Here is a 26,768-nt window from a genome sequence, read left to right as displayed (position 1 = left end):
AACCTGAACTCCCCCCCCCACCCTTTTTTTTAACCTCACCTAAGCATATAAGAGAGAATGATCATTGAGAACCACCTAGCTAAAGTAGCAGTGGAATTGATTTTCTAGATGTTTCATATAAAAGGGTTTTGAATTAAGTGCATATGCCCCCTTCTCATCATCTTACCACATAGTATCTTCTTGTAATCAAATACAGGTAGAAATAAATTTGGGAGAAAATAATAATATGAGAGTCTTTATATTTCTCATTTTATGGATTTTCTCCAGGTTATTGTGTGTACTTGGTAAGTACTTTGTACATACTTTGTGTATTTGTGGTAATTACATGTGTTTATACTTTCATCATGTAGTGCCTTTTCCATAATTCATTTTTTTTAAGCCCTTTATTTTTAATTTGCTATTTGTTACTAACATCAGAGCAGATAACAAGCTGTTCTGAGTGGAGAGTTCCTTTTTGTAATTTTTTCTTTATGTTTTTGAAGCATTTCTTATGTTGATATATCTTTTACTTTTAATAATATTAAATAAAGTATTTCTAAACCTTTTAGTTACACGAGCATATTTATGTAGGTTAGAAACTAATAAATCATAGCCTCTCTGGACCTCAGTTCTCCTATCAATAAAACAAGGGGTTAGTTAGACTGAATGCATTCCTAATTTCCTCCTATTTTTAAAATCATAATATTTACCAAGGAATTATAAAATATTCTAGATGTAAAAATAACAATATCTTTACCATAAAAAGGTAAAGAGGTGGAAAAGGGTACTTTACAGCATTCTTACTAAAGGCTACCTCAAAAATCATTTTTGTGAAAAGGGAAGTACTCAAGGCCTTAGGAAAACAGAAAAACGAGTAAACGTGTCCTTTGCTGCTTTCATGTCATTCACCCTCTCTCTCCTGCTGACAGACCATCCTTTCAACGCCTTCCCTTTCCTATTTCATCTTCTCTAGGCATTTGTACTTGCCGCCACACTGATTTCTGGCTACCTGTTAAAAATTCTTACCAACTGGATTTGGGTTTACTAATTCTCCTAGTTCTATCTCTAAATTAACTAAATTGTTTACTTAATCTCATGTAAATACAGTTGCAAACATAACAGTAAATTTTATAGTTTGATTTTCTTTTCTTTTAGGTAAGGGATACATACTTTGGTTTTCTATATAGAGTATGAAAGGTGGCGTTAGTCCTTGAGTTATCCATTACACAAATTTGATGTGTGGCTGTTTTTTATATTAATTGATAAACACATAAAATAACTGAATTATAACAACTGGTAATAGTTAAAAACTATTTTAAATATGCCAATTCATAATATCAATTGTATATATTAATTTTATATTAAAAACATATTTAAGGTTGTTTTGTTAAAGATGAAAATTCTATCTAAAGTGATTTATTTTCTTTTTTACAAGAAAATTTCCTTTTGTAACAAAAGGAGTATATAAGTTAAATAAAAAGATAGCTTTTTTTAACCCTCGTTAAAAGCCGTATAATAGTGTTGTACTTATCTAAATAAACCTCTGCTAATGTTTATTTTATTATCTTGCATTTATTATTGAAAGATGTATTTGATTTAGATCCCCTTCTCAGTCATACTAAAGATCTTCATCTGTTTGATTCACAGTGAGGTTGTGATTCTCAGTTTACAATTTCACATTTATTGGTGTAGTAAAGTTAACAAAATTTAAGTGCCATGAAACGTATTTAAGGTTTCCTACCATTCTCCCTTTGCCAAATGTTAGAAAACCTAACCATAGAGTTTTTTTAGTAGGTGCCATGTCCTTAAAGGGAATTTGCTTGATTTCATGTGTCTTTTCATTCTGTACAACTATACAAAAGAATGTATATTAGCACATTCTTTAACAACGTGTTGGTCAAGTTTCAAGCCATTTCTTTCCAAACACTGAACCAGACTGTGCCATGTAAGTTCAGTTTTTCTGGCTGTTCTTTAGTGTTCAGCTTATAACCTATAGTATGGTTGATGCAACTGACAATGTCGGACTAGTTTATACTGTGGCCAGAATTCTTCACCAGGAAATAGTCATCGGGCTGTTCCTTAAGAGCCTATAAATAAGTGAAATGTATAGTCAATTAAGTCAAGTGGTGTGAAACTAATTAAGTTTGAGTGCTTGGGAACAGAACAAACAAAACACTTTTCCTCAGTTCCTGGCTAGCAAAGTTTCTCAGAATAATTGCACGACTCTTTCTTACATTTGACCTGTGTCTATACAGAAACACTTTCATTTAAAATTATTAGGAATAATTTCCTGCCATAAAGAAAACCTTACCCCAATGTGCGAATCAGTTTCTCAAAATAGGCTAATAAAAAAAGGTATTAATTTGAAATTGAAGCCACTACTAAGAAAAATAAATGATTAGTACTTTTAATATTTTACCTAGTCTAATATTCAACATAAAATCTAAAACCATTCTTTTATACTAGAAGGATCTCTGAATCATTAACAGAGAATATTTATTTGAACATATGATTTCCTTTAGTTTTGTAACTTTAAATGAAAAAATATTTTGCATGAAGATGTTTTAGTATTTCATTTTTGGCTTATGCATTGTAAAATTTTTCAGTTTTCAGGGTGCACCGAAATGTCAGAATTTTTCAGAAGATTATGATGTTAACAAATTAAATCTTTTATGATTAATATACTGTGGTATAAACTAACAATATTCAGATTTGGTCAAAATACTATTTCTCCTTTTAGTTACTGTGTTCTTTTATTTGGTCAATAGAGTACATGTGTTTATAATTTAGATACATGTGTATATGTGTATACATAAATGTTTTTACTTCTATTAATACACACATACACACATCTATGTTGATAGTTTTAAATAATGATTTACAGAAAGATTATATAGTATTTTTATTGAACCATCACTGGATATGAGTTCAGCTAAGTTGAGCCTTGAATAAATGTTTTAGATTTCATAAAATTAATGTTAGGGATCTATTTATTGTTAATATTTCAGTAGCATATGGACATTAAAACAGAAGATTTGGCTATAGTTATAACCATGAACTCATTATACATATTCCTTGTAACTATATCACCATAATATTTTCCTCTGTATCTTTATTCATTTGAAACTCTGATGTACTTTTCTTGATTATTTTTCTGTATGATCATATCATTTATAGAATTTTAGAGGTTTGGAACGTGAACACAATTTGCATTTGAAGATAAAAAATGTGTGACTATAGTTAGTGATATTTTATTGTGCTGCTCACAACAGTTTATCTTAGACTATACCGTAAGTAGCAATTTGCTTTAAGATGCTTTATTTATTCATTCCTCATAAAATAGTGTTTGTATTCTTAAAATTAGATGGTTATTTGTGTTTTTTCTTAATAATTAAATAAGATTACATTAATCATTTTTGACACTGTGATATAATAGCTAACTTTAGCATCTTTATGCATAAACATTTAGTTATTATATATGTTAAAGGGCTCTTGTTAAAATTAGATCCCTCCAAGAGGCACAAGGAAAATGTACTGAAATTGTCCAGATTCTTCATATTGTTCATCTCTCCACCTCTTTTGGTTAATATAAACTATTATAATTTCTTTCAGCTATTTGGAGAAAAATATGAATGTTGATCTGCTGCTTTTATATAAGTGAAAGCTTGGCTTAATTTATATAGTTTACGGAAAGCTAGGATTCATTTAAGAATCGTAGATGCTTTTATTTCTTTATTGCTGGGCTTATATGTTCATGAATTTGGTGTAAGAGAATGCTTTTTCTAAGGTGAATATGCGTAGTTCCCCAGAAAATAAGTTGCTGCCTTATTCCTGTGCTGGTATGGTACCAGTGGCCATTTGTTTTATTTGAAAATTTTTAGTAATTTATTTTTATGAATTAGTTATGCATTCTCAATTTGCGCAGCCAGAAGATATAAGAAAGTGCATAACGAGTCTTCCTTTCACCTCTGTTCTCCAGTTATCTTCCTTAGGAGCAATCAATATTACCAAGTTCTTTAAGTGTCATTTCAAAAATTATGAATATACAAGCAGGAAGTATATATCTTTCTGTCCTTCTCTTTCCCATTTTTTAATACAAATTGTAAAAAGACAAAAAACAACAACAAAACCCTGCATCTTGCTCTTTTTTTTTCACCTAATAGTATGTCTTAAGATTTTTTTTTTTCATGTCAGTACATGAAGGACTTCCTTATATTTATGGGAAATGATTATATTAGAAAGAGTTGAATTGCCCATCTATCTTACCAAAGGGAAAAAAGTGTTAAAATAATGTTGGATTATTGATTATGTTTATATAGAGATAGAAAGGTAATATAGTCACATGAGATGAAAACGTCTGTTTAATTATCACAAGTAAAAGTATGTGTGGAAGAAAAAAATTTTTTTCACTTAGAAGTGTGCATAAATTATGTATAAATCATAGTTTTTATTTTATATTATAGAAATATTAATTTCTCTTTAAAATAATTTCCTTAGTCTTTTCATTAGCCTCAATGATTTAAAAAAAAAAAAAAAACTTTCCCCACTTATTTTGGCAGAAGCATGTATCTCCGTTTATGATCTGAGCATTTTCTGTTTTCCCATGTCTCTGTTTCTCTAGCACAAGCTGAGCCCTCAAATGAAACTCCACAGATAGAGTACCACGAATTTTCTGCTTCCTGCACTAAGTCACAAATTGACTGAAGGTTCTGGGACCTCATTTTCAAAGCACTTAATAAAATGGGACTTTGAGTGACTTGTAGTCTCCATCACTTCAGCTATATTCCATTCAGCTGTCAGTCAGTTCCACACTGCTCCAGCCTTGAAGCTGATAAGATCTAGAGGCAGTAATTTTATGGTTAAGGCTGTAAGACATTCTTCCCCTAGAAATCTTGATAAACTAGAAGGTTAAGACAAACAGAATAACAGGGGCCTTCAATTTCTCCTGAATACAGCCAATGAATTCCCTTGAATTTTTAAAGCAAAATATAATAATGAATTATTTTATTTTTCAGCTATTTCATACTGAAACAGCATTTCAGAACACAGGTGTATTATAACATGCCAGAAATAACTACATTCTATCTCATAGAATCTAGATTTGGGAAGTTTAATGGTGTTTGTAAATTCTACTTATAAATATGGAATTAAGCTTTATCTTGGGCGACCTCTTATATAGCTTTTGCTGGATCTTATATTTAGAAATCAAATTTCAAATTAATGTACTATTTTGAAGCTACTATAAATTTTAAAGGGAAAAAACCCACTAATTTAATGCTTTACTCATGGAGATCAGGTAATCCAGATAAAATATGAAATGTATCAGTGGCAAATTAAAATACACTGTGAGTTACATAATGAGTCAAGAGTAAGCTCATAAAGTTTTAGTACTGCCTCTTCTACTGGCCCATGTCTTCTAATTTAATGGGGGAAAAATAACAACAGAATGCCTATGGTTAACTGTCAGTTCTCTAATGAGAAGGAATTTCTTCATGTCCCCATGTTTATTAGTTCATCCCCCAAAGCATGTGATTTGATTAACACTTTCTCAGCATGCATAATTATAGTTGTGTTTACTGGCCACAGAATTATTATCTGGTTTCTTTTAAAATCTAGCTGTGGTGTTTATAACTGTTGGTGGCAATAAATTTCATCAGCTAGGAGTTTTGTAATCTAACTAGAGACTGTTAGAAATAATTTTACACATTCATTTTAAATTTACTTAATATAAATTTTGCAGAGTTTCCCATCTGTCTGGTATGAAAGGAACATGTGATTTTTTTAATTGTGCTTTCAAAATTACAGGAGAGATGCAATTAGAGAAGGAAATAAAATATAAAAATAGAAGAGAACTAAAGAGGTCAGAATTTGTAGATGATATGATTGTGTATCTGATAAAAATCATAGAAAGTCAAATGAAAAACTATAACAATAAGAGAACTTTGTAAGGTAACTGAGTAAAAAATTATTATACAAAGGAATTAATAGCTTTTCTGGATACAATCAACAGTTGTTAAAAAATATAATGAAAGCAAAGATTTCATCTATAATAAAAATAAAAAAACACCTGGCAATAAACTAACAATACATGTGCAAGATCCAGCTGCTGAATAAAATTTTTTAAAGTTCCTGAGAGACACCAAAGGGAATAATTGGAAAGGCATACCATATTCTTGGATAAGAAATTTCAGTATGAAGCATTGGTTCTTTCTAAATTAACTTCAAATATTTCAGCATAACCTCAATAAAAATACCAATAGATTTTTTTTTATGAGAAAGACTGTTTAAATAAATAAATAAATATGCAAGAATAATATAGAAATTTTTGTAAAAAGAAAAATAATGGGGGGTAAGATAGGAGGAAACAGCCTACCAGTTAGTAAAACATATTATAAAGTTATAATAATTAAGACAATTGTCTAGGTAAATGAATAGACCAGTGAATGGAATAAAGACCATAAATAGGTCAAATGGGTATAGGAATATAGTATATGATTAAGGTGGCATCACCTGTCAGCAGAGAACTGATAGATTATCAAAAAATGATATTTGGAACAACTGAATAACTGTTTATAAAAGAAAATTAGATGGGTTCCATACTTCAATCCAAATACCCAAAAATTAATTTCACTTGCGTAGAAATATGTATTTATTATCTTACAGTGGGAAGCATGATGTCACATCCAGAAGCTATAAAAAATATACTGATAAACTCAATTACATAAAAGTGAAAATATTTCCTATGACAAAAACCGCAACATACAAGACAATGGTGAAATAACAGACTGTCTAAAATTTTGAGACATTATGTTCAAAGAACTAATTTCCTTAACTAATAGACCACTCTTACAAATCCATCAGAAAAAAAAAAGACCCAAAATGGGGAAAGTGCGTGAAGAGGCAGCCCCCACTGCAAAGGAAATGGAAAATAAACTACAAAGAGATGCCATTTTCATCTCCCATATGGGTAAAACTGAAGAAGTTAGTAAGTCTTGGCAAGTGTGTAAGGAGGCAAGCTCTCTCAATCATTGCTGATGGGAATCTAAATTGGCATAAGGTTGGAGAGCAATGTGGAAATTTTTATCAAAATTGAAAATATACATATCCTTTGACCCAGCGAGTATACTTCTAGGAATTTATCCTACTGATAACACTCTTATGTGTATGAAATCCTGCACAAACAACCATATTATGTGTAGAGTTATTTGTAATAGGAAAAAAGACTGAAAATGCCTAATTGTCTATCAGCAGGGAAATAATTAAATTTTTGTGCATTTGTCCTTTCCATGGAATTTTATATAACCCATAAATAGAGTGAGGCAGCATATGTACACTGATGTGCAGAGATCTCCAAAACATACCGTTAAGTGAAAAAGCAAGGGGAAGTATGTGTATATGTATGTGTGAATAAATAGAAACATACATTTGTATGAGGGTGCTTCAGAAAGTTCGTGGAAAAATAGAATTGAAAGATAATATAAATCTTTCCATAAACTTTTTGAGGTACTCTCATAGGTGCTTATATAAGCACAAAGATATCTTTGCAAAGATACATTAAGGAAATAAGATGAGAGGCATGAGAATATAATATTTACTCAAAAGTAATTTGTTATTTTCAAAAATCTAAGACAAGCTTCTAGTGATTATAGAATATATCTATTTGGTCATATTCTCCAAATGCATGTAGCTGAAACAGTCTTTTCTTTATGTGCCCAGTATTATCTATGAGGTGTCATGATTCAAACTAAACCTTGATACTGGGTTTCAGATACAGTCCTTTATTAGACTGTTAAAAGTTTAGATAATGAAAACTGGCTTAATTTAGTTAAGATTTTTAAAGTAATTCTTAATATTCAATATTTTAGAATGAAAGTGAATGTTTCGTATTTGTATTCATGTATTTAGAGTCTGGATTATTTACTCATTCACTCTCTCAAACATTTATTGAGCAATCACTGTTGACCATGCACTGTGCTTCTCTGAATATGAAGATTTATGATATGGGCTAATGGAACTAGTTCCAGCACAGAAAGTTACCTTGGATTTCCTCCAAGGCAAAGATGGAAATCCACAAATAGCCCTCAAACGTATTTAAGTGGTTAGTTTCAACTTCTCTCTCACCACCTTATTTTTGAATCACAAATATTAATATGTTATATATTGATTAAATTTGGATTCACCAAAATTGCACATATCTTCTGATAATATTGCTAATGTAAGTTCAAAATTGCTTAAAGATTGGGTAGGATTGGGTAGGATTGGGTAGGAAGAGAGTGAAAGAGAAGCACAAATTCAAATAATACTTAAGACTATAAAATCATCCTTTAAGTAGAGTTAGCTAAGCAGCCTTGTAGGAATGCCCATTACCTGCCTACTTATACTCCCTTAACAAGTAATTGCAGTCTGACTCTGGCAAAGGAAAACATTTTTACCATGTTTTAGTGCAGTTGTCCTCAAACTTGAGTGCGCATCTTCTAGTGCACTGGTTAAAACACATCACTGGACCCCATCCCCAGGGCTCTTGATTCAGTCAGTGTGGGCAAAGACCCCAGAATTTGTATTTCTGACAAACACCCAGGTGATTCTGATAATGATGGTCCAGGACCACATTTTGAGAAAACCTCTGTTTCAGTAATTATATAGACCAATACAAAGTGAAAATGTTCCTAGTACTCAAAAATTTTAACAGCGAAAGGCAGGGACCATTTGGAAATGGGCTTAAATCCTGTCACTTAATTCTAACCCAGCAGATTCCTGAAGGGTAATTTCAGCCCCAGTGCTTCTACTGTTGATGTCCTATAAACTAGTTTTATCATCACAAACTGATAATATCAGCCTCGTTGGATCCTGGTAGGGGCGGAGGAATGTGGGCTCTATAGAATAATCAAAAGAAGTTAAGGACTTCCTTTGTTTAAACCAAGGTGAACAATCTTGGTTTCAACCCACCATCCCAATTTAAACAAACCATGTGCTCTCAGAACACATTCAGTTTGAACAGGTTTCTTACCCAACTGAGTTTTTCTCTATGAAAGTTTTCAGAATAGCTTCAGGTGTACAAAATTGCCAAACTTCAGGTTGAAAGCATAATAATTAAAAATTTTTCTCTAGATGTCATAAAATTATCAGTAAGTAGAAAGGAAAAGATTTCCTGTAACTAAACATTTGTAAGACCTAAAAGTTCTTTGTTCTAAGTGCTTAGTGAGTAAGATCAAGATTTCATCTTTAGCTACTTTCTGGTTCAAGAGGACATGAAAAAGCAAAACTGGCTAGGTGTGTTTTCTGGGCATTATAAAATTTTTTTAAGGGTTAAAAGAACAGTCCGTTGTGAGTCTCTCACAATTAAGCTTCTTTTCAACATTGCTGTGGAAGTAATATATTCACATTTTGATTTCTACATCACTTCAATATACAAGTTAAAGAGCAGTGTCACAGCCAGAAGCTTAGCTTGATTTGGGGTTGTTTCTCTGTGTGTTTGCTGGGCCTCCTGGGCCCAAGAGACACCCTATAGGTCCTTAGAAGAAGGTATGTGTTGACTAGAAGGGAACTGATACTGATTTAATTGCTTAGTGTAGGGCATCCAGAGTTTTACAGGCACAACCTAAAATGAGAAATACCTTTACTCTGTGGCCTAGTGCTCATACACATACATATATTCATGAGTGCACATCTGTATATATATGTATATTGTATATGACTGTGTATGTATGAGGGCACTTCAGAAAAGTTCATGGACAGATTTGTATTATCTTTCAATTCTATTTTTCTATGAACTTTTTGAAGTACCCTTGTACATGTACAAGTATATATATGACTGATACCAAAGTTGCATAAAGGGATACTTATCCATACTGTGCACAATGAACTCTAATTATTTTCTACTCTATTATTTTTTTTTCATTTTTTTTAGAAATGCTAGTCAGGCCCTATATAATCAACTTCATAACCCACTGATTGGTTGCACTTTACAGTCTGAAAAGTACTGCTTTGGGCAAATTGAAGAGCAGGTCAAAGAATTAGCAGTACATATGAGAGAAGTGGGTGCAGAGTCTCCATTGTTGGGTTTTCGTTTTGTTTTGTTTTGGCATTTCCGATGAGTGCCCAAATGATTTTGGTAATGCTGGTCCCAGACCACACTTTGAAACATCTCTGTATTAGTGATTATAGAGACTAAACGTCAAATGAAAACGTTCTTTGCTTTGTTGTTCCTGATTGAAGTACTTCCCACTGGAAGTCCCCCCGACCCCTCCAACTAACAAGTACAGCAGGAGGCTATCATTCCAAATACGTGTAAAGCCCTTACAGATACCTTTTTCTGAACAAAAGTCACCCAATAGAAATGTTTCTGTCTTCCCTGATTTCAGATACAAACAAAATTTAAAGTTCTAGAGTTCAGAAGAAAAATTACTCAGAAGGATATTCTGGTCATAAGTGTGTCTTCTTCATTGGGTTTCTCTAAAGAATTTACTGTTCTTTTACAAGGAAACAGAAATGCTGCTTCTTTGAGAAAGTACTCACCAATGAGGTTAACAGAGTAACCTATATTAAAAAGAAAATACAATTGTTATGTGTTAGGATAACTTTTTATTATTAAAATTTCATTATTCAGTCAGAACTTTTTGTTGCCTTGTAATTTGATCACTCAAAACATTTTCAAGTAATGCTTATCAATCATATTAAACTCTTTCCTATTGGAAAATAAATCTTGTTAACATGAAATCATTTGGCAAATTTTAATTTTATAAGCCTCTGTTTCCTAATCTGTAAAAAGGAGATAATATTTCTTGACTTACCTGTTTTACAAAGTTGCTATGAGGATCAAATGAGAATTAATGTAAAAAGGTATTATAAGTCATAAAGCATAAAGTATTCTATTTTCAAATCACTTTAATAGTTCTAGAAAGAAAATAGTTTTTTTGTTGTTGTTTTGTTTTTTATCAACAGGAAGAAAAGGCATAACAAATTTTGTTACTTAACGTGCTGGGAGTAGACAGAGCACAGGGGAATCCCAAAAGAGAAATGTCCCAAATTCCAATGGGAGTAATAAAGCTTATTTACCAGTGTTTATGGGAGAGAGAAGGTGGGGGGAGGTAGAAGCCCCAAAACAATGGCCTGAGACCAGGCTAGAAAGGAAATAGTTTCTACTGAAATCAATTTTTATTGTAGCAGTAGTTGAATATATCAAACTTGGCCTTTAGTTTTTAAGAAAAGATTAAAAAGCCATTTTATTTTTTATTTTATTTTTTTGGTGACTGGTAAGGGGATCGTAACCCTTGACGTGGTGTCACCCGCACCGCACTCAGCCAGTGAGCGCACCGGCCATCCCTACAGAGGATCCGAACCCACAGCCTTGGCGCTGGAGCACCACTGCGTGCCCAAGCACTGCACTCTCCCAAGTGAGCCACAGGGTCGGCCCTAAAAAGCCATTTTAGAGTCAAGAGAATATGTTTTGATCTATAAGGACAATAAATAAAATGATATAATTGTTCTTTTTCCTTCTGTCTTATTAGCATATAATGGAATGACACGTTGATATTTACTTTAAGAGAGTTCTAATTGTCCATACATGTGATATTCTGTTTGGAACATTACATAGATGCACTTAACGTATATATAAACCACTTGTCCAGCAGAGCCTCTTTTTGCCCCATATAACTCATGCAAAAGACTCAGCACCTCTTCACATTTCCCTGCATTTCAACTTGGAGTTTACCTTTTTGGCATTATCAGCTGCCCTATATGAACCCTGTGCTCCAGCCAGTCTTGATTACTTGTACCAGAAATATCAGTAAGTGGCATAGATTTTACTGAAGATTTTGTAGGGAAAAGAACTGGAGGTTTAGCGTCACACCCTCCAAAGCACAGTCACACAAAACCTCTTTGCACCATCTTGTTCTCCCCAGTCTGTCTATTCATTTTGCCAATGAGCATTCATCTCCAATCTTACCAGATCTGGGATCATTCCAGTTTCCTCTAAATCTGTTGGCAGGGCACTTAAGCCTGGTAACAGCTCAGCAGAACAAGGGACCATCCTATTAGAAGGAGTCTTCTTCATTAGAAGACTGTGGGGAATTATAAATAACAATAGGAAATGATGAATAATAGGGAAAACTCTTTTTCTATTATATTTTTCTCTTAAATATGCACTGCCTTAGAAAAAATACAATATTGATCCCTTTGAGCATGAGAAAAGAGAATACGAACACAACATTTACTGGATATCCAAAGCTCTTTTGACCCCTTTTCTCCCCACTCCCATCCCCTTTTTTGGGGTCAGAGTTTTCTCTGAAGTCTCTTTTGGGATATTGATTCTTGGTTGGATATTGCACAAGCCTCAAGGTGGCCCTGGGTGCATAGGAACTGTCTATGTGTCCTAGATTCCAACAAGGCAGCATTAGCATTTTAGTAACTGGAAAAGCGTTTTCAGCCTGAGTTTTAGGCCACACATTTATCACACTGTCTCTCTAACGCCCATTAGGTAATAAATGCCTTGTTCCCTTCAGGTCCTTCCTAGAGGGGTTGCTATATCTTTGTAGAAGCTCCACTGAGCTTTTTTTTTTCTCCTGGATGTGAAATACAGGCATCATATAGCATCTCCCTTGACTCTTTTGAATTTCTAATCCTAATCCCTGAGAAATCATGGAAAATTTCCTTCACTGCTTTAGTCTGCCACAAAATGTGCATACCTGACATACCAAAATAAATGGTATTCTCTGCCTACATAGTCTGTATATATCTTTTAAAATCTGTCCTATAAGAACTAAGGCCTGCTTGTTGCCATCTGGTCATATTTTTATCACATTTGTGACCATGTCACTTTTCTACACCAGAAGCAAGTTAACTGGTGTAGTCTCTAACTAGCATTCCATGCCTAATATGGAAGAGATCCTTTTGCCCAGATGAGGGAAACCCACTTACACCATTCCCTGGGATTGTGTCTTTTGAGAGTTTAATATTTGATTGGGGCAGCTGAGTCACATCTGTGTTTACTTTAATTCTCCAATTCTTACTTGGTGCCCCGATCCCATCATTACTTTCTTATAGCAGCTTGTGTTAGCTTCCCTTCTTTCTTCACCCAAATTAAGTCACTCACAGCAAAATTCATGGAGCGGGGAAGCCCTCTACTCCCCGATGAAGTCTAATTTTCTCTGAATACTCTTCATTGTAAACCATTCTCTCAGTAAATGCTCCAGCCATGTTTGGTTTTTTAAATTATGCTCCATAGCACCTTGTCATATGACACACTGCAGAGGGGTCTTTTTCATTCTTGCTAATGTTTGGTCAGAAATCTGGCATGTGAATGCAGGAAGTTCTCCATGTTACCTGAGCTTTGACGCTTCAAATTTTGCCAGCCATTCTGTCCGAGTAGCATTTGAGGTTTTGGAACCACATATAATTCCTAGTCTGGAAAACTTATCATCAGACTTTATCACTTTTCTGCCCAGAAGTCTGCCTCTCGTCTAATTCTTCTACAGTCTGTCTAAACACAGTGCAGAATCCTACTCTCCAGTTTCTGAAAATGTTTCTGGCTTCTAGTAGTACTAGAAGAAGGGTTCTCATCTTTGGCTCATAACCAGCCTTAAAACAAATTTCCATTCTTCTGGAAATCCTGTTGTTGCCAGTGAATCGGGAGGGTTTTAAATCATCCCAAGTATATTGCAAGGGTCTTCTTTAATCTTCCAGAAAATACTCTAGTTTTTCGAAGGACACAGGTCCCCATAGTGGCTGGAATGGAATTCAGTTTCTTACCTGATGTTTCACATGGAGAGTTTCTACATCCCACCCACTTTAATAATGTATGTAATGCTCTGTAAGCCTGTCTTTCCAGGCTGAATATCCCATCTTAAGTGGAACATCCCACCATTTGATCTCAGAGGAGTTGTCATAGCTTCTTATCTGATTATGAGGCAGTAGTTCAGGACCATCATGAACCAGTCTTAACTCCCAAGCACCATGTATCCTAGTATTAGATAATTGTGGGGAGACTGTGTACATTATTAGTGACTCATTCACAGGGTGAATTTATTTAGTAGATACAACTGGGCACTGTATCTTAGTTCAGATAATTGATTTAGGAAAAATAAAAGCAAAGGTATCCTCATAGTCTGAAGCTTCATTAGTTGAAGGGAAAAATGGAAAAATGTTCACAGTGCCTACTTTTTTTTTTTTTTTTTGTCCTTTTTGAGACCGGCCGCACCGTGCTCAGCCAGTGAGCGCTGTGAGCACACCGGTCATCCCTATATAGGATCCGAACCCGCAGCGGGAGCGCTGCTGCGCTCCTAGCACCGCACTCTCCCGAGTGCGCCACGGGCTCAGCCCACAGTGCCTACTTTTTAACTGAGAAAAAAAACCCCATGAATCCTTTAGTCATAAAAATTATTTGGCTCTGTACTATTAAGTAAAAAGAAAGGCAACAGGACGTTTTTTAAAAAACTGGAAAGAAATCTAAGAAAAAGATGTATGTAGAGAAATGAGCAACACTCAATAAGAGAGGCAGCTGAGGCCTCAAATTAGTTTGACTTTCAGGCTGTCACGAAGCCTCTTGTTAATCTGATTACAATACTTTGCACTGGGGTTGAAATTTCAATAAGAAAATGATCAGTATTCTTAGAATAAAGATCATGTAGCAGGGAAATGAACAGGAAAACATTTCAGAATCTATTCATGTCAAAGCGTTTGATATGTGTATTTAAAATGTTCTAATCACACAGCGATGAAATAGACTTGTGTTCATTTCAAGTAAAAATAAGCCACTACCAAGCTTTCTGCCTCAGACTCCCACCTTTAGATCTGTAATTCAAAAATATGTTTATATTCACCCTTTTCATTTTTACTGCTGCCCTATTACCAGGCTCCCCGCTCAACCCTGGACTATTAACATAGCTTCCAAGTTGGTTTTCCAGTCTGGATTCTCTTCCACTCTACCTTATATCCCAAATTAATATATAAGGTGCCATCATATCAGATTAATACCCTTTGTCAAGACTTTTCAACAATGGCCCACATCCTATTTAATTGAGGATTCCCAGTTCAATTCAGTTCTCCCACTGAAGAAATTGGAGTCTATCTAACATAATTTATCTATCCCCAAAGAAACCGTATCTTTTAGCCAGTCTTACCCTTCCTCAGATGTACATCATGCTGTCTTGTTTGCTCTGCCTAAAATGTTCACTAATCTACCCCTGTCAGAATGCTGGGAACATTATTTGTTCTCTACTAAAGATTCACCTCATCCATGCTTTGTCTAACTGTACCAGCAAGAAGTAATTCTGCTCTCCCTCCCTCCCTTCCTCCATATTCTAGTAATACTTGATTATTTAATTCATTCTGGTTGCCTTTAATTATGTACACACTATATACATTAGTAGTTCCTTGTATATGAATAGACCCTTTATGTCATTTCTACCAATTAGTCAATTCATGATGTATTGTGAGCTTCTGGTTGACAGGGCTGTGTTTTGAAAATCTTTGCTGCCATCTTTTTCTCTCTCCTGCCATATATACGCCCACCCACACACAGAGCTAACACTGCACCTTGCACACAATAGAGTTTTATGTTTCTTGAGGTAGAATGAAATCACAAAGAACTATTAGTTTAATGAAGTTCCTACTATCAGTAGTAAGCACCATAGTTGTTTTACACTGGGGAGCTGGGGGGTGGGATGGTATTAATTTTATTCTTTTACTTTTCAAAAACCCCTGCAAATTACTTGAATTTGAATAACTTTTAAATTCTAGTTACCTGGTGGCCTAGCTATTTAATCATTTTCATTGCATGAAACTACAGTGATACAATATCTTCGTTGAGATTAGGAACATTTCCTCAGATGATATGTAAGGCTGTCATGTTGAACATGTGGGCCAATAATCTTTTGGATCAATGAGCCTACTTTTAAGCAAATTATCTGTTTTACCTAATTGTCATATCCTACCTTAAATGTGACAGTATTGTGGTGGAATATCTTTAGTATTAAGTATATTTCTACCTAGAAGAATTTATGAATTCTTCCTAAGGAGTTTATTTAATTTTTAAAATGATCTGCAGTAAACTAGAAGCATATGATCTCTCCAATTCACTTTGATCTCAGTATTTTAGTGTTATGTGCTGAGGTGTGCCATTTTTTTCTTGAGATTGGTCAACTCCCAGAAAGTTGAACAAATATTTGCTCAAATATCTAATCCACAATAATGGGAAAGTTAACAAATTAATTTCATCCTTGTTGAGCGTGGTAGAAATTTATTCTAATTCACTAACATATTTGTCTAGCTAGTTTGCACTCCATCCCTCTGTCCCTCTATTTAACCCCTCCCCATATACATAGACCTTACCCCCATGAAACTGTGACAAGGCCAAAGCATGGGCTAATTGGTAGGAGTGACAGTAATCCATCTGGAATAATAGAGCTGATTAATCCTCCATAACTTTATAATATCAAAATTTTGCCTCACAATTACTCTTTTTCCACATTTTTACATTATCTCTCTAATTTCTTTTCACCCTTTCTTTCCCTCCCTTGTCATAATATATTCTATGGGTGATAATATTTTCTCATACTCTAGTGCCTGAAATCTATTCAATCCACAAACATAGGGCACACTTCAGCCCTTAACCAGTTTTAACTTTACTACTAGCACTACCCATTATACCTAGCAAAACCCATCTCATGGCTTTATCTGAAAACCAACATTTTTCAAACATCTGTACAACTTCCCTCAAGACCTTAATGACATTGCTTCTTGCCTGACTTCCACATACCGATATCTATTCCAACCTGTTTTTTCAACCTCACTCATACCACTCTATGTATATATACACATACACACATTTGCACTACACACAGACACACACACACATACATCTTACACCCTACAAGCTAGATTCCTTGCCATTTCCCAAATATGGACACACACTGTCACACTGTGATTTCTTGCCTTCTGACTTTTTGTCTCCTGACTGTATTGAGTCTGTTCTTCTCTAGAATACTCCCCCCTTTAACACACTGAAACCCATCCATCTTTTAAAGCATGGTTTCTGAATTTGGGAAGTCTGTAAACTTTGAGAAAATGAATGGAAATTTTGTAGGTGTTATCAGATACATTTTTTCCAGATAGAGGGTTTGCAGTTTTTATTATATCCTGAGAAAGGGGCCAAGACTCCTCCCAAAGTTAAAGAATGCTGTTTACATCTTCTTCTGCCTTTCTGTACTATACGTTTTTTTTTTGGTTACATATAGCCTTGTTTGTATAGTTATGCATTTATTCATATATATGACTGTATATATCCTATCTCTCTTACTAGCTTGTAATATCCTTTGGATTATGAAGTTTGTTTTATCATGGTCCCCCATATTACCTTATATATGATAAGTCACTGTGTAATAAATAAAACCCATCTATCAAAAAATGTAATTAAAGCTATGATCCTTTCATGAGTTTAGAATTCCCTTCATTGTTTTATTAAAAAAATATAATAAATACACGTTAAGTTTTTCTGTATGTTTCTCAGAAGATCTTATCAGCTAAGGTGGTAATAAATGTTCTAATTAACCATTTGGACCGTTAATGAGTCTCAGGCAATTCATGGGTATTTGAAAACCTGTGGATTTACAAGTAGTCTCCAACATGCATATTCTGAGACTGGTTGTCTTCCTTATAGAAAAACTCAATGTTTATTTCTTGGTTGTTCTGTCATTCCATGTTTCCTCCTTTCTGTTCCCTGGGCTCCACAAATTCAGCAAAGGCCTAAGTCAGTTAGGACAGAAGATTCCTAAAGCTGAAAGAAATAGCCCATTTGTTATCTATATTATGAAGTGACGTAGAAAAGAATAAAAATTCTGAAGGTCAGAAGCATACTAGAAAGTCAGTGTGTCTATCAGTGGGGAATACAGTATGACTTATGTATCTCCTTGTTCCTTTTCCTGCCTACCCCAAAGCTCTGTAAAAACTGTCCGGAAATGAGAGGGCCATCTCCTGCAACCTGCCCTTCTAGAGAATCATCTGGAAATCTGGAACCACCATAGAGTAGCAACTTCAGTAATAGTCACATGAATTTTTTCAGCTGTTTCCTGATCTTTGTTTTCTCTTTGAAAACGAGAGCACTTATTGATCCATTTTTAAGAGATTTTTAACAGGGATCCTTTATAATTTTACAGCTTAACGTTTTGGTAAAATGTTTGTCTATTCATTACACTTACATTACTCTTTCTATAATGTATCTCTTTTCACTTGTGCAATATCACTTTCTTCAGTTTATTTTCAAATATATAATGATAAACTGCATTAATATCCCATCTGGCGGAAAGAGTTTTAGAAGCTTTTACTTAATTTTATGATCTAAAAAAAAGTTAACAATAGAATAAATTGTATGACATTTTCTTATGAATTAATTCAACATCTATTTTAAGAGTTCTTTCTATAATTTCTTAACCTAACATTTTCTTCTCAGTATTATATTTGATTAACTCTAGGGAAGAACCAGCAACTTGGGAAAATAATATAACATAAAATTAAAGCTGTTAATTCCCAAGTTGTTTAGAAGAAAATTAGATTTAATGTAGATATAATTGTTACTGAACATTCTGTCTATGAAGTGTTCTACTATAAAGAGAAAACTTGATAGAAAATAAAAGGACTTTGCTATGGATATTACCATCTATCATTTTTCTTTGGGAGGTTTGGTATGTTAAAATTTCAAGGCAACATCAATTTCCATAGCCAAAGTAAAGTATGAGAAAATTAACGTTTTAAAGCATTAAATATTTTTATAACTGCTGTACTGATTATCGATGTGACAGGATTGTTAAAATTAGAATAATGAAATCTATTTTCTCAAATTGCATATGTAATGTTTTTAAAAGAAACTTTAGATAATATTGTAAATATAACCCAGTACCCAAATAGAAGGTGTTTAGTAGCAGTTTTAAAAAACAGTAGTACCAGCAGCTGAAAAATAGATATCTTCAAATATGAAGATATAAAGAGCGCATCACATTTATCATTGGCACTTGCTACTCAGTTAAGGTTTTATGATTGCTCATGGCATGGTAAGATTACACTGAATAAAACCGTTTCTGTGGTTGTCCCTTTTCTTTGTCGGCTCTGAATTATTTTCTTTTCTTCATTCCATTTCTGCTGTTATTTCTAATGTCGCTGCCTTGCCACCACATCCTAAAATATAACATAGGGACCGTGGTTACATCTTAATGTTTGTACTAATGGCCACCCCACTTCCAGATTTTTATACAGCATTAAGAGAGGGATGTATAGATTCAGTAGCTTTTGAACAGTAACAAAGGAATCTTTCTATATTTGCATTAAAATACTTATACATATTAAACTCAGAATCTGCAGTATGGTTTTTTTTTTATGACAGGGTAAAACAAATATTAAATACTCTTTAGGTGGGAGATTATTTAGAAAGAGTGTTTACTATCCCACTTCTTAAACTAGAAAGTCAAGAATGTTTTCTCATAACTAGAAAAATCCACCAGGGTTCCTGCTCCACAGGTCTCTATTCTGATTATAATTACAGTATGTTCAAAAAGGTTTGCTTTTGCGATTGGGCTTATTATTAGTATGCATATTTTTATTTTATTCTCTGGGGGTGGGGGGTGAGGGGGGAAAAACACATTTAGTGATAGCTATTCATTAGCCACCGTGGAAGAAGAAATTGAACTTTAAAGAATCTATCAAAATTCTCTGGTCAGCCTTTTATTACTATCTTGTCTTGAGCCCTTTTTTTAATGACATCTATTATCAGATTGAAATGGCGATTGAGACGCTGCAAAAGTCTGACGGTCTGTCCACTCACAGAAGCTCTCTTCTCAACAGCCATGTAAGTTGCCTCTTCTTCATGTAAACTAATCTCTTGCTTGTTCTGCATGTGTTGCTTGCCTCTAAATGCTTGTTTTATTTATTTACTTATTTATTTTGCTTCTTAACCTTTCTTTCTCAGCCCTTTATGATCTCTATTATTTAATGGCTATTTTGTAAAGTAAAATATCTAAAAAATAGAGCCCCCATTGTACTGCTTTATTAGGTTTTTGTCCTGTTTTGGTACAGATAAAACATTTTCAAGTTAATAACAAGCTGCCATTTATTTGCAAAAAGCCATTAATGAGGATTTTAAGTACTTAAAAATTTCTAGTTTGATATTTATTTACTATGAAGCAAATACTTGTAATCTGCGTCTCTATGTCTGAGACAGAGAAACTGTCTTTTCTATGTGTGTGACCAGTAATATTCTTTAAGTGGAAAAAAAAGATTATTAATACCAAACCCAATTGGAAATGATTTATTTACCAGTAAGATTATGTAAAGTGGGTAGGAAACAGCCACACAAATAAACTCAGGTTCTAAGATCTAAAGAGAAATGACAGTGGGCCAAAAGAAAAAGTGAGGCTGTAGATTAGCCATAAATTGCTAATAACTGAAATCAGACAGGATTACCATTACCATTTCTTGAAGCTTTTCACTATTTTCAGATGCGGCCTCACTATGATACTGGTAAGTGTAAGAAAGGTGATGACAGTCTTGTGAAATTATAAACATTTTCATTAACCGTTCAAGTTTGGGGAACTAATGAAAATACTGATTAAAAACTTCTCTGTTAAGATGATTTTTGAATATATGGAAAAAGATAAATAGACCTGCGAAATGAATCTATTTTAGGTCTGCTAAACTAATATCAGTGACATTTTAGTAGGAATTAGTTTCCCCTCCCAACTGACAGTGCATTCTTAAATTAGGGATAAAATTATTCTGATTTCTTAATTCTTCACAATATTTTGTAACTGAAAATCCAAAATCATATCACCCAAATGAAATATTTATTGAATAAACTGAAAACCTTTAGCTCATAGAAAATGTTTTTACTATGCTTTTTAAATATTTGAATTTTGAAGCATTTAAATTTCCAAAATAACACTAAATACCTCCTTATGTTCTTACACATTTGTTTCTAGATAGGATTTTTGTCTTGTTTCCTTTTCAAGGGAGAGTATCATGGCGAACAAAAATGGGTTACTCAACTTGGAGAATGCCTGTAATTCTGATGGAAATTATAGATATTAAAATAATAGTAAATATTTTGGCTCTTCTTTTTGAAACAGTTTAAGAAATATGTTTTTTTCCCATTCTGAAAATTTGTGTTAAGTATGTCGCTCTTTTATGTTTCATAAATATATCACTGCTCTGTTGGCATGAGTCAGTGCTTGTGTTAAAGGCTGATTTACTGTGTACTGGTAGGCTGTGTGTGTGTGTGTGTGTGTGTGTTGGGGGTAATGACCAACTGGTGTTTGTGTTTTGCAAATGGCAAGTGAAAATGTTCTTCACATTCAGTAAGAAATAATCAGGGACATAAGAAGAGGAGGGAAAAAAAAAGCCTGAAGTTACCCTTTTTCAACTTTCTGATTTCTGAGTTGTGCGCAGGTATTCAGTTAACAGTTCATGTTATTTGAGATATATAATTTAGTAGAATATGTGATATGTTTAATTTTAACTTTGACTTTTATTACCCATTCATATTTCATGAACAATGATGTAGGTATTAGAACATGTTTTGTGTATACTTTTTATTTATTTGTTTGAAACTTTTAAAATATGCTTGGGTTTTTTAAAAATTATTTTTCTCTTGTAAAATTCATGAAGTAATATTTAATGTTCATAAACTTGTGAATTAAGCTGCATAAACAACAGACAAATGTTTATTACTGTATGGCTTCATATTTTTTCTTACATAGTACAGCAAATCTTCCATACTGTTAACAATAGCCAGAGGCATTTCAATGTGTAGAAAGAATGGGTGCAAATGTTGCTAATGCAGTGATAATCTCTCTCTGGCTATACTGCTTCATTTTTATTAAACGTCTGATGTATAATGAAGTTCATTCAAAAACACAGTTATAGTCAGATCTTTAGAAATACAAATGATTCTACAGATGGTTTGTAAACAGTGGAAAAAGGATCAGTGCTTCTGCTGACTAGTCAGGGAGGTTAGTTTCTCCCTTAATGCAGAAAAAGATCCTGTTGTCTTTTTTTCCAATGCTTGGAAAGTTTGGAAAGTTACCAATGCTCTTAATTTTTATTAGATTTATCTGAACTGGAATATATTATTGCATGCATTATAGTTAATAACTACCTTCCAAAAGTATTTAAAATTCTGTGAACCTAGTTAGTGATTTTCCATTGTATAGAATTTTTTTAGTGGAGAAGTTTAAAAAAATTTGTTAATATTTTAAATGTCAATAAACTGTAAGTTACATTTATCTCTCACTATATGGGGCATAATATAGAATTATTTGAGGTTTATGGGATTCTTTGAGGTGGACATGCATTCAACTTTATGACAATTAGTTCCTGAAATTTATCAGTTTCTACAAAGGATCAATTTCATTTGGCAAAAAATTAAGAAAAATTATCAATAATTTGCATCCCATGTTTGCTAGTTTCTAAAAAGGGATATTAATTATGACTTTTGAGCTCATTCTATTTTAAAGTGTATGCTTATTTTATTTTAGAATGTGAAATAGAAAGGATTTCCTATTTTCTCTCTATATGTTTGATTATTCACAGTAATTCAGAAAATTTATTAGGATGAAATCAAACAACCCCCTCTCAGTAGAATCCAACTTGATTGCTTTGCTTTTCACCTTTCTTTTCACACATTAGAAGATGGGGTGGAGTGCGTAATATTGTATCCCATTTTCAGCATATTCTTTTTTTTTTTTTTTTCCCTTTTTGTCTTTTTTACTGACTGGTAACGGGATCGCAACCCTCGGTGTCGCGCCCGTACCGGGGACCAGCAACGGGATCGCAACCTGTTGCGCTCAGCCAGTGAGCGGGAACCGGTCTCCACATGGGATCCAAACCCTCGGTGGGAGTGCTGCTGCGCTCCCAAGCGGCGCACTCTCCAGTGTGCCACCGGGCCAGCCCTCAGCATATTCTTAAGAGTGTTTTCTACTGCTGATCTATGTTTTATCATTATCATGCTATTATCATTCAGATTAAAATGTGTTTATTACTTATCTATTTCATACACTATACAGTGTCCCACCTATGACTGAGTAAAGTTACACTGAATGAAATGTTTTATTTTATTAAAAGTATTAACATGATGGTAATTATTTCAGTGCTAGTGTTTCATAGGCAGTCAGTAAATATTTACTGACAACTGAGAGTTCCCATATGAATCCCTGCTGCCTAGAACAGTGCCTGGTACATAGTAGATGCTCAGTAAATATTTGCTAGCTCAGTGAACGTAAGAAACAATAGGAACAGAACTTATCTTCACCTTCAGTATTGTAGGATGCCTTTGCCGGTCAAGTGTCACTGTATTGTTTCCTTTGTTTTCAGGTATGCTTCAACAGGTGTATATGTGAACATTGTTGGTAGAGTGTGGTGTCCTCCTGGCATACCACTTGAATCACTCTATCATTTCCCCATGTTCAGCCTTCAGTTTAAATGTAGACAATCTTTTTTTCTCCAAATAATCTAATTCTTTAAGCAGTCTTAGCCAAGAGTGACATCATACATTTTCTTTATTTTAGAATGGTACTTTTGATTTGGCTTTACAGAATTCTGTCTGTTAGTGTAATAATTTTTTATTTGAATATTTTTCTAATTTTTTTGTATGTGAAGATGCTGTTAGTAAATGATGTATAATCTGCCTAAATCAAATTAGAATATATATTTTTCCTCATTGCAGACAAGTTTCTTTCATATTCTTTCTCAGTTATAATTAATAAAAATTGGTGTTTAATGGTTATATTATATCCAATTTGGGATATTTTAGATTGTGAATTTGAATTTAGACATGTTGTTAAATTAATTGTTCCCAATTTTTACATAAGGTTCTTAAGGTTGCACATCTTTTAAAAGTTCTATTTAAAGTATTTAAAAAGCTTTAGGCATGTATTTTCCATGCTTTTCTCAATCTAGCAAATAATTTTTTCATGAGTTTTGCCGGTTTTAGCTACTGAAATATATTCAGCTGAAATTAAAACCTTGTTTTTTACTCATTCTCCTTTGAATTTGCTGTATTGTAAATATAAGTTATAACAGAAATAAGGCCTGTCAAAATACATATCATCAGTGAACTGAACTTAAAGTGAATCCTAATGGATAATAGTCCATCTGGGAAAAAATACCAAATGTTACATTTAGATATTAATTGGGCAATGCAATATTTATTTTTATTTGTCAGTCAGTATTTCCCTTTGGGAAAAATAGGATACTATTCATCTTCTTTAATCTAAGCTGATTAATATAGATTAAATGCCAAAGCTGAAAGATGCAATTATCTTCATTTTTCGCTCTTAGATGAGTTTAAGTTAGTTCATTAGTAGAATAATCAGGTTTCTAAGATAAAGGTTAAAAGTTCCTATGGTATTTCATGGACTTTTCAAGTCATAAATGTAAGCAAACATTTTACAAGACATTTAAGAGTAAAAGAAATACTAATAGTTTAGTTCTAAATTAATGAATGTTACGGATATTGAATTCGAATGTCCAAATACATTTTACTGAAGACAAAACCCAAGGAAACAATGTATCTTACAACAGGCATTAATTTCCCTTGGGCAGCATGTGGAACGTATGCCTTTAGGGTATGCTTAAGTCACAGAGATACTTAACTGCCAAGTTTCTCTTACAGTAAAAGTAATGCTTTCTAGTACTATGTTTTAGACTCAAACGTCTGATTTATAATTTCATCACTGTGTCAAAATCTAAAAGTTAAATACTGTCATGTAGAATGCAGGTTATAATCTTCAGCTAAATTTCAAAGTCTTATCTGGTAGATCCCTAAATCAATTTCTACTTACACAGCAAGTTTCTAGGAGATATACATCAAGTGTGGGTGCAGTGGTTGGCAGTCTTCCTATTCGGGACCCACATAGCTACAGCAGAGCCACCTCCATCCATTGAGGGCTTTTACCGCCACTTGACCTACTTCTGCTTCTTCAAGATGTTCTCCAAGCTTCTGGCAACGACTGAAGTTCTTCCTCCTGCAGACAAGGTGTAGGGAACCAAATGCAGCTTTGCTGCTGTCAAAGTAATAGTCACTAAAATACCCATTCTTGTGGAGTTTTTCAAACCAACTAGTGATTATTTATATAAATATATATATTATAAGCAAACTCAGATTTTTTTAAACTGGTTTAGAAATGAAGAAGAATGTTTAAGAATATAAACTGTATAAGAAGAACAATTAGTTTACAAAACAGTTCAGGTGTTTTGACTTCCTTAGCCATTTCAGAGGACTGCATAGCCAATTCAATACAAGTTTCATTTTCTCTAAATCATTCAATTTGGATATGAGTATTGTCATGTAGGCTTCAAAGTAGTTTATGCCAACTTTTGCTATAATTATCTCACTATTTCTGTAAAAAGTTTTCTTTAAGAATGGTCTGATTAACTTTTATTTTATATGTAACTATGCCATTGGACTCAAAATATTTTATATTGAACTTTAATATTTGTACTAGTTTTCCTTTTATAAAAGACCATTTATTGTTGTAGTCTTCAAATATTCTATTATTGGATTTGCTTATTCAAACTCTAATAAAATTTTTTATCTACAAGGTAATTTTTATTATTATAAAAAATGAGTAGGTTCTTATTTTCAGGTATAATTAAATGTTGCAAAAAAACCTCGTACACAATTAAGGGAGTTTAAAGAAATTTTTTATTTGTATCTCTGGTTAATTAAATTATTTTTATTTGTTTTATATCATTGAAAGTATTTTACATTAGATTTATTTTTATTATTTGTATACTTTTGGTTATAAAACTTACATTATAAATTAACTATATTCTATTTCTGAAAATTTTCCTTTTAACTTAAGATTTTCTATGAAAGCATTTCTTATGTTCATGTAGCAAAGGAAGGAAGACTGATTTTTTTCACTTATCTTTGTTAAGAAATCATACTATTATGCCTTTGACAGTATGCATTATTTTATGAGAATACATAGATATAATATAAATGTATTTCTGGCACTTTAAAATTACATGTATTGTATGTTCCATGCTCAAGGATGTGAGAATTTCGTTAGTTCAGTTGCAAAATGTTACCGTTTTTCAAAAAATATTTTTTACAAGTTTGCCTTCTCAGGAATTTTTTTCTTAGTGTTTTCTTTCTAGTCCTTGATATCAAGGGCCTATATTCCTTTCTTTAATATATTAGGAGTACCAATAGAAGGCAGTCAACCCTTGCTCTGTCTAGTATATGTACGCAAAACAAGAGCTAACACTTTTGTGCAATATGATTCACTAGGGCTGCCATAATACCACTCAAGTGCTTTCAACCATCTTACTGAGGCAGGTGGATGAATTACATGTCAGGTTTGTGTCACCGTGTTCTATGCATAGTCTTCCTCAGTTGCATTCATAATCAACAAAGTCTGAAAATAAAATTAAATAAAAGAAAAACACTAAAGAGACATGTTGACCCATTGTTGTAGGCAGAATTCTAGTTTGAGCCTCAATAACTTTATTTCCCAATCAGTTTACCTCCTCACTTTTGTACTAAATGATTATGTGTTGTGAACCTATTCTATGTGCCATTTAGAATACTCAAATCATGTTTGGGTATCTCTGGAAGACTTGTTTAATGATAATAAGGTTACAGATGATTCATATCAAAAGAATTCTTTTTGACCTATTATATTTTTTTGTCATAAACGTGAATGTTTATTTTGTGTAATCTTTTAAGTTTCATAGTGGAGGATTGTGTATATTACAGAAGAAATATGTATGTTTAAATGTACATATTCATATGCATATGTGTTACA

General features: G+C 33.2%; 1 protein-coding gene across 1 annotated transcript in view; it reads left to right on the top strand.

Moving 5' to 3' along the window:
- Positions 1-26,768, top strand: part of RFX3 (regulatory factor X, 3 (influences HLA class II expression)) — a 173,226-nt gene that overhangs the window by 69,854 nt on the left and 76,604 nt on the right. The window contains exon 5 of the mRNA XM_008580050.1: positions 19,736-19,810. Coding sequence (XP_008578272.1) covers positions 19,736-19,810 — 75 coding nt within the window. The remainder of the gene's footprint in view (positions 1-19,735; positions 19,811-26,768) is intronic.

The sequence above is a fragment of the Galeopterus variegatus genome, unplaced genomic scaffold, assembly GCF_000696425.1.
Source record: "Galeopterus variegatus unplaced genomic scaffold, G_variegatus-3.0.2 Scaffold2008, whole genome shotgun sequence".
Lineage (NCBI taxonomy): Eukaryota > Metazoa > Chordata > Mammalia > Dermoptera > Cynocephalidae > Galeopterus > Galeopterus variegatus.
Note: the sequence above shows the minus strand (reverse complement) of the source record. Positions and strands in the feature narration are given on the sequence as shown.